Here is a 9775-nt window from a genome sequence, read left to right on the forward strand (position 1 = left end):
AATGTGCTGGGCTTTGTTGTATAAACACAACTTTTCACCTCATAAATGTTTTATTTGGAACAATGGGTCAATATTACATAGAAATAAGATGTTATTTAACCATAAATGGCTCTCGAAAAACATTGTTCTTGTCAGCCAATTGGTTAATAACAGTGGGAATCTATTTACACAGAGAGAATTTATGGAAATATACACCTTTGAGGTTTCAAGCAAGGAATATGACACTGTTATTAAAGCTATACCTAGTGGGATAAAAACTTTACTTCAGAATAATGCATATTTTGGAATATCTCCGATTGTAAGCGATATTCAGGTGAATGGCATTGGTCTACTAGATACGAAATTCAACAATCGTTTAATAAGGGATATTTTCTACAGGAAGTCTATTCCCTCTGCGATATTTTGTTGGGCTTCATCGTTTGATGTAAACTGGCGCCGTGCTTGGCTCACTCCACACAGATTTATGGTGACCAATAAAGTAAAGGAGATCTCCTTTAAGATAATCCATAGATGCTATCCGTGTAATAGCTTGATTTCTAAATATATATTTGACGTTACCAGTGAATGCAGTTTTTGTGAACTAGAAACTGAATCTATTGAACACTTATTCTGTAATTGTTTATATAGTGAAGTGTTTTGGACTGATGTAAAACTATATCTTAGCCGCAAATTGCATACAACCATTGATATTACTAAGTTTGACATATTATTTTACTACACTGATTCCACAATTGAACGTGAGTATGTCATAAATCTCTTTATTTTATTAGGAAAATCTTTTATCCATAAATCAAAATTTATGAAGAAAAAGCCCCTTTTCTTAATTTTTTTATCTGATTTGGAACAGTACGTAGAATCTTTAAAACGTATACAAAACAATATGTCAAAAAAATGTATTCGATATATGTCTGTATTTGATTTGATATAATAGTTTTTTTTATTTTTCTCTAATTTCTTTGGATTCCCTCTGGCTGTTATGTTATGTTTATGTTTTGCATGTTACTGTTATTTACAGCAAGTTAAATAAAGATTTGTGCAAACTTAAAAAAATAAAAAATAAAAATAAAAAGATACCCAATTTCCCTCCCCCCCAAAAAAATCTGCTGTAACTGTCAATAGTAAAACAAAGCTTAAAACGATGTTTGAATGAACCGAGTCCACAAAATGAATGGTGAAGTCGCTTCCGGAAACAGTAGACCACATACGGGAAAAAAAACATATAAAATATATTTTTGGAATGCATTTTAGGATACATGTGAAATATATCCCCTAAAAATATTGTTTGTACGCATTTTGAAATGTATTTAAATGCGTGACATACATTTTTAAATGTACAGTATTTGGAATACATTTGTATGAAAATATATTTGGCAAATATTTTAAATTCACAAGTATTTGAAAATGTTAATTTTTCGGTATGGGACTCCTCACCACCACTATGGAGATGGCCTCAATCGTGCTGTCCATGCTCTCACAAACGACATAACGGAACAGATATAATGATGCGATGTCTATCTAAGTCTATGATGGGGACACCTGTGAATGGAGGACACATACGAAAAGCAGAAAAGGCGTACTAGACAAATATCACATCACGTTTCCCCTCAATATTATCTAAATAGTTAAATAAATAGTTAGTCACAAAATGTCCTCATGTTAATAATTAACAGTTAGTCAACTTACCGCGGTCACCTTCATGCTCATAGCCCGCTCAGCCAGAGCAGAGGGCATTCGACGTTAGAAAAGTGTGTATTTTCTAAAAGCTGTTGTCACGAGAGCTCACTCAAATATTACAGGTAGGCATATGGAGACATATTTTCTTGATATCTTCCTGGTAAGTTGCCAGCGTCCATAACTTCAGTTTAATTTGGTATCTGTGAGGACGCCTGTTCTTACAGCTCTGTCTTGCTTGGAAGGCCTATTGGTAATTGGCATGATGGCCAGGTGTTGACTTTATCCCATCAGCTTGTATCTGCATGTGCTTACGATATTTTATGTGAGTTGAAAATTCAAGTATGTTCTTTTGTTATGTGGTCTATGCCAGTAGTTCCCAACCAGGGGTAGGACACCTACTGTAGGAGTACTTGGCCTATCCACGGGGGTACTTGAGAAGACTCATGAAACCATCGGCCTACTGGTAAAATTAACATGAAGGGGTACTCTGGGCAGAGGAAAATTCCGTTGGTTGTACAGTAACTGAAAAAGGTTGGGAACCACTGGTCTAGGCCATTGCAAAATGACTACAGCAGTACTTCCTGTTGTTGAAACGTTAAAGTCAACAAACCAGAACTGATTTATCATCCTGTATTGATGCGGTGCAATTATTGTATATTACTAGCATTATTATGATCTTTTGCTGGTCAACCATTATAGCTTTTACCTGACTGGCTCTGAATGAATGCTCCCATCATAAAAGTGTTTATAGACCAAAATAATACTATGCTGATTATATTCTTCCATTCATAGGCCTTATGTTGGATTAATCTCTCTTCCTGAAGATGTGAGAAATGGTAAGAACCATCTGTAATCTATGGATGTGCAGGTGTCTCCATGCAACAACACCTCAGACCCTCTGTGCTGTAAGTCTTTTATGTTCCCATGTGTAAACTACAACAGTCTCTCATCAACACCAGCTCAGATCAAATATTAGATGTGCAACAAGAGCCAAGTTTGATGTACCAGTTGTCTGTCTGAGTGCACCAGTTACAGTGATTGTGTTGTGTTCCCCTCATACCATCTGAACTGTGTGTATGTATTCAGATGAGGAAGGATCAGGCACATTAGCTGTGATCATTATCCCCACTCTCCTGGCTCTCAGCACAGTGGTTGTTGTGACCAGCATACTGTGCAGTCTCTTCCATAGAAGAAGAGCAGCACCAGAGAGGACCTCCATCCCTGCCCATTACACCAATCGTGGTAAACTTAAACCTATTGGAAATATCAACCTGTGTTAGATCTGTAATATTGTCTAGTGAATTCACCACAGTGAATAATGACGTTAATGAAATCTGTTCCTGTTCATATCAACACTGTATCAGTATGCACACTCTGAACCATGACTAACATGAGCCCTCTACTGCCAAGGAAGGCACGGGACATTGTAAAAACATTAAAATATCAACCTCAAGAAACAACGTCAAGTTGAAATTCAAATGCATGTCATCACAAATGTTTAGCACAGTACTGCGTTGCATCCAGCAGGTCAGGAGTGTGTGTCCAGTAGCCCAGTGAGTCCATGGGAGATCCCAGGAGAATGTACTCTGGAGGGGCTGGAGTTCTGGCAGACTGGCCACTATGGTCCTATCTGCAGAGGCACAATGAGAAGAAAGGATATAACCAGTGCTGTAGTGGTCAAGACACTCCGAGGTATATGCTTGTACAGTTTTATACAGGCTGTGCGTGGGACATTGTTGCATATTTTTGGAGAGCTTGCCCCAAGCAAGTTTGAGGTATGGGAGAGTTGTGTGTACCTTGCAGGTAAAAACATATAGAATTTTTGAATTTTACTCCTAGAGGATCCCACTGCAATGGATTAGGATTTTTATGATTTTGTTCCTTCTTTAAGAAGTTGAAAACTTTGGTCCAAGTGGTGCAGTGGTTTAAGGCACTGCATCTCAGTGCTAGAGGCATCACTACAGACCCTGGTTCGATTCCAGGCTATATCACAACCGGCTGTGATTGGAAGTCCCATAGGGCGGCGCACAATTGTCCCAGGGTCGTCCGGGTTAGAGTTTGGCCAGGGTAGGCCGTTATTGTAAATAAGAATTTGTTCTTAACTGACTTGCCTAGTTAAATAAATGTAAAACATTTTTTTTGTAAATCTCCTTTCAGGAGGCATAAATCAGCCTGAGGCAAAGCAGTTTATTGACTGGATCCTTTTCCATGGTACCGTGTGTAAACACCAGAACCTGATCCGGATGCTGTACTGTCAGACACAGAGTCTACCCATGTACCTGGCACTGGAGGCCTGTAGTCCTGGCAACCTTCTGCACTACCTCTGGGCCCTGAGAAATGTAAGACAACAATGGGTGGGACTTTAAGTTCAAGTTTATTTGCTGTAACAAATACATTGGAAATCATACTCACCAGAGCCCTCACTAATCAAGCATGTTGAATATGAATAATACTGCATTTCTATTCCCAATATGATGTTAATTCATTATTATTCATTTTTTCAGTTACATTTAATTCAAATTTAAGTCAGTCAATGGTCTACAGAGAAATAATTGACCACTTTAATTTCAGAAATTGAATACTGAGCATCCCCCTGAGTTGACTGAATAATAATTCATTTCCCTGTTCTCCAGAGTGATTCGGAGTCCTTGGATCCACTGCAACACTTTTCAGAGAGATCAGTGTTTTTGGTGGCAAAGCAGGTGGCAGCAGGCCTGGTAAGTGATTTTCTGTAGCATTTGGAGAGATCTAATATCCAATGGAAGGCCAAAATACAGTACCACAACAAGCTCTTTGCAGTGAATAAATACAGTGTAATGTCCTGGGTGCATATAGGATATCAATGTGACTTACAACAGTTTCATCGTCAATAAACGACACCTCATGGAAAACATTGGTACTGCAGTCAGTTGCTAGAATACAATGACTATGAGCATGTAATCCAAGCAATTTAAAGTATCACATCAACTATATCCAGGTGTCTGCATTCAAGCACATCATTATTATTACAATATTTTTTTTCTACAATCTTCTTTCAGGACTATCTGTTGTCAGAGCACAGGCTTGTACATGGTAATGTTGCTGCACAGAACATCCTGATTGGTCCAGGGTTCTCTGTGAGGGTATCTGGATTGGGCCTGGCCTTTGAGATCCGCCAGCACCAAACTGACAAACTGGCCAATCGCAGGTGCCAGAATGACAAACTGGCCAATCGGAGAACAGCTGAGGTCCCTCTCAAATGGCAGGCTCCAGAGAGGATGATGAAGCACCCAACCACAGACAGGAGTGATGTGTGAGTTTTAGGTCATGTAGGCCCCTTTCCCAGACACAGATTAAGCCCATTCCTGGACTAAAGCATTCCCAATGAATAAATCTACATTGAAATAGTTTTTTTGGTCCAGGACTAAACTTAACCTGTGCTTGGGAATCTGGCCCATAGCGTAGAGTGTACATTAACCAAACGTTTGTTTGGTTTTATTAACATTCTGACAAATATTTCTACATGACTTTCAGTTGTTTTTTGTAACATCTCAACACGCTTGATAACTTGTTTTCTCTCCCCTTCAGATGGTCTTTTGGAATCTTTCTGTATGAATTGATCACATTGGGTAACTGTTACTTTGCTGATATCTGATTCAAGTAATTTTGCAAATGTAGGCCTATCTCTATAATAAGACAACAATATTTTCAGTTAGGTTTTTTGTTTGTTTTTGTTTTAGTAGTCTTCAATATTTGATTTATTTTTGATATCGCTCCCTCAGGCTCTCCCCCCTACCCTGATCTGGAGCCGGAGTGTGTGTTCCTCCACCTACAGAAATCATACAGGATGAAGAAGCCAGACAACTGTGGAGGACCCTTGTAAGTCTGTGCCCGTCCCTGGCCAAAAACAGTCTAATGTCTGTGATATTCACATTAAACCATAAGAATATACATGTAATTATGCCATAGCCAATGTAAAGCCCATTATTAGCTGTGTAATGCCTCCATGTTGTAGCTGCCTATTTAATCTAATTAGGCTCTCTCATTGTATTCTATTCACCGGTCTCTCTCTCTCCCCAGGTATGACCTGATGAAGTACTGCTGGATGTGGAGCTTCAAGGACCGGCCTGTGTTCTCCGCCATCATCAAGCTTCTGGGGTCTTACACATACCTTGCTGGCACTACAGATATCTACATCCCAGAGGACATGGACATCATTGACTACATCAAGAGGGCAGGTGTGCTGCCCTAAATATCTAGCCCAAGGCATCACATTCATGAATGAAGAAGCTAGAAGCAAGGGGTGAGTCCATGACAAAGCATGGCTGTAGTTGATTTTAGGTTTATGTGTACTGTACTGTGGTATCAAATGTGTTATAAACTTTCAGAGAGATTATTTTATGATGCTGAAATGAAATGTTGTAAATGGGTTGACATAATGAGGGTGCATGAGGGTGTGGAAGTATTGTATGGAGGATGCAACAAAGCCTTATTGTAAGATTGCATTTTTGGATGTGTCCCTTTTAGCACATAAATGGATGTCAGGAAAAGATCTGCCACTATAATGTCTACTCACATTTTTAGGCCATCACAAGTGAACATATTTTAAGAATTTGTACAAATGTAAGAATAGTGATCTTGATGTCATATTGTCCCCAGTGTCATGAAACCAGGCACGTCATTATATCACTACTTTAATTGTCAAAAAATGTACAGAATTTAAAATAGAGATCTTCATAAGATGTTTTACTAGTTTATAATTGGGTGAGGATCACTCTTGTGGCTTTAACGGTAGTAATGAGACATGTAGTATTGTAGCCATACAGTTAATGCCCACAATGAGACTGTCTTGAAGTCACTGTGATCACAATATGTAAAACTGTACTGCACACACTCAACACTGTTGATTTTCATAACATTGCTTATCATTGACCATGATGCCAACAAACAAGCAGTTTGGATGGTGTGGAGGTGACTTTTATAGTTTTACTGTCCTGTTGCTATTGTCAGTCTCTTAAGCCAATTCAAAACAAACCCATCATCACATTGTCTCCATCACACACTCATATCTAAAATTCTAAAGAGAGGTACAAACCACCATTTTCAGAATAACACACCGAGGCATGCGGAAATGGATCAAGAACAGGAATATTCTGGACAACATTTTGTCCTCATGACTCACGCTTTAAAGTAACTGCAAAACTTTTTCACACTACTGAGCTGAGGTTAGCCGAACCAAGCCAAGATGATCTGTGCAGGCCTGGTTACACATCCACTATAGTTGTTGAAATCGTACTGGAAATGACAGCGGGAAAGGAATACATCTAAGCCAGCACAGAATGGTTCGGGCTGGCACTATAGTGTGAAGGGTACAGGTCATCAACTGAACTAAAAAAAAATGTTTAACTATTCACTGTACCTTAGGTTAATAAAAGCAATGGGATGGTAATGCATTTTTTTATTATGTACTACTGAAAGTGCAAAGCCTCCTAAAACAGAAGCAGAGGTGCGCAAACACCAAATATAAAGCTACGTTCACAGGAGATAAAGTCTGACCACAATGTCATGTGTAAGTCAAATTAAAAAGACTGTCTGAGAGTGGGGAGAGGGAAACTAGCTGTTATTTGCAGAGAGAATTGGAACTCTTTCTTATTGGTCAATTAACTAATTTACTGTCTGGTGATGTCACCAGGCGGGCCAAAACTCCATCCCACCAAAACAGGCTCTTTTCAAACAGCTCTCACACTAAAAGGCAATTATCATTTTCACAATTTCACTGTATCATTACAACCTCGTAGTGTGAACATATATCACACAGAAAAATCATGTTTTTGACTGCACTGGGCCTTTAAAGCAGTGGTTCCCAAACTGTGAGGCTCACCTAAGGGGGGAACGCAGTCCGGCTTTCAACATTCAACTTTCAAGAGTATTAGTAGAATGCACAAGGGGACATTTTTTAATGCATCATCAGTTTTCATGTCAGTCATTGAATACCTTGCTTAGAGAGCTATTTATAACTTGTCAGGAATGTCCAGATCAACTAGCCCATGTCAGCTAATGTTTTTTAACTAGGTTTCTTTGCCCATAGATTTTGGTGTAATGTTTGAATCTTTCAAATATCACATAAATACATAGACATGTCATTCTCTCTACCAACAAGAGGGGTGTGAACAGTTTATGTCATGAATAGTGCTTGTGCCCATAGAAATATACAGGGCGCAGGATGTTCCCCAATGCTGAAAGGGGGGCCTGAGTGAAAATGTTTGGGAACACCTGGTTTAAAGGAGCCCCCCTGAGGAAGTTGCCGACAATATTTCAACGTAATTTCCGATCCTAAAGAGGAAATGCACATTTAGGGTCGACCACCGAAGAATGACGAAGGCTACTTATACATACATATTCACAAATTGAGGGTGGGACTGTCTATGTGGAGTTGAGAAACATCAATGAATAAGGGCACTGACAGCTGTGTCTTTCTAGCCTTATTTAGCTAACGTCATCTGTTTTTTACTACACCGTATTCAAAAGATTAGCCAGCTGGCTCTATAGCTCGTTCTAGAGCTGGATTTGTCATAAGCATTGGTTTAGGGAAAACTTTTCAGATGGCTTGTCTTTGACTTCACCATATGTTATCTCAAGTTTTGGCATCGTCCAAAAATTGCGGCTGCGAATCCGCCATTGACATAGTTCGAATGAATAAGGTGAAGCTCCGTTAAATATGGATAACTATTGAAAGATAGCTGATATGCGTTTGTCTACATTGTAATGGACACGGTGCAAACTTTGTTAGTTAGGCTGCTGGCTGGTTTCAGCTGCGGCACTGCAAAACCAAGTCAGCCCGTGCTCATGGTTCTCACAGGGGAAGTGAAATGACACGCCACACATCACGTGTTACTTTAGATGGTTTAGCTGACGTCACGACGACAATGTGCACGCTTCAATCGGGCAGAAATCCGTGTCGTGATTCTGGATGGGCAGATAGCTAGCAACAATGACAAACTGCCATGTGGGGAGTCGTTAATGGCCCGTTTCAGCTAGTTTTTGTTCTTGATACCGTGCCTTGTTTTGAAGTGTTTCGACTGATTTCATATCATGCTAATTTGGCTAAAATTCGCTAGTTAGCTAACCAACAACGATGTATGAGAGACACGTGCTCATGGTGCAAATGTATTTATGTTTTCAATAAACATTTGAGATGAAATATAGTTTGTTGTCATCAATCTAAGCCAACCCCGTATATTATACCCCATAGTTGCGCATGTGGCGGTTTTGTGGCTAAACAACCAATTCGTCTAGAAGTTCCTTAAATTCTCTTTTGCGGGTCCCTTTTCATTATCTGCATAGACACTTGTGGTTTCTAGCCAACATTACACCAATCAAAGCAGTGGAGCGTGTAGTGAAGCAAAACCGTTCATCTTGGGGCGACAGTGGTAGCCGGTTTGCGAAATGCTAACATATCACGCAATATACCATATATATAAATATATATATATATACACACACACACACAGCGAAAATCGACAAATTATCCAATGGCTTGATAATTTTATGGTAAAATAAAAAGTATTTTAATATGGTCCATGGTTCAGGCAGTCAAGTGGACAGAGGACTGTTTGGCTCAACATGGTCCAAGATGAATAACTTTTGCAGCGGTTTCTAAATAATAAACAATGCCATGCTGGTGGGTGGTAACATTGAAATAAAACCCAGCCCAGAAACAAAACGGAGGCTGAAAATAATTTGTACGTTTTAGGAAAAGACACCGCATTCACACGGATTTGGGAAAAGTGGGCAGATGTCACTTCAAGCCCAAATATACTTGGACTTAAATCATTGTCAAACTTCATGGGTAAACTCTGGCCGTCGTCGTTCAGCTCGAAATTGTTTTTATATGAATGCCCATTATTGTATTCACCATAGCTAGCCTATGATAATTTTAATATACAGTGCCTTCTGTAATTATTGGAACAGTGAAGCATTTTCTTCTATTGACTCTATACTCCAAAAGTTTGGATTTGAAATCAAACAATGACTGTGAGGTTAAAGTGCAGACCCTCAGCTTTAATTTGAGGGTATTTAATCCATAGCAGGTGAACCATTTAGAAATGACAGGTCTTTTTGT

At 39.2% G+C, this 9775-nt stretch overlaps 1 protein-coding gene across 2 annotated transcripts; it reads left to right on the plus strand.

Annotated features, from left to right (window-relative positions):
• Positions 1 to 1668: 1668 nt before the first annotated feature.
• Positions 1669 to 8856, plus strand: si:ch73-206d17.1 (tyrosine-protein kinase STYK1). Of its 2 annotated transcripts, none has more exons than XM_014146806.3 (10): positions 1669 to 1796; positions 2467 to 2579; positions 2761 to 2916; positions 3199 to 3366; positions 3832 to 4013; positions 4308 to 4391; positions 4713 to 4966; positions 5242 to 5282; positions 5436 to 5532; positions 5734 to 8856. In XM_014146806.3, the coding sequence occupies exons 2-10, from the start codon at positions 2531 to 2533 to the stop codon at positions 5903 to 5905; spliced, it is 1203 nt and encodes a 400-aa protein (XP_014002281.1). In that variant the 5' UTR covers positions 1669 to 1796; positions 2467 to 2530; the 3' UTR covers positions 5906 to 8856. The 2 variants fall into 2 exon arrangements, with proteins under 2 accessions (XP_014002281.1, XP_014002282.1); XM_014146807.3 differs by having other exon boundaries at positions 3202 to 3366.
• The last annotated feature ends 919 nt before the right edge of the window (positions 8857 to 9775 follow it).

The sequence above is a fragment of the Salmo salar genome, chromosome 15 (assembly GCF_965601325.2).
Source record: "Salmo salar chromosome 15, fSalSal1, whole genome shotgun sequence".
NCBI classification, from domain to species: domain Eukaryota; kingdom Metazoa; phylum Chordata; class Actinopteri; order Salmoniformes; family Salmonidae; genus Salmo; species Salmo salar.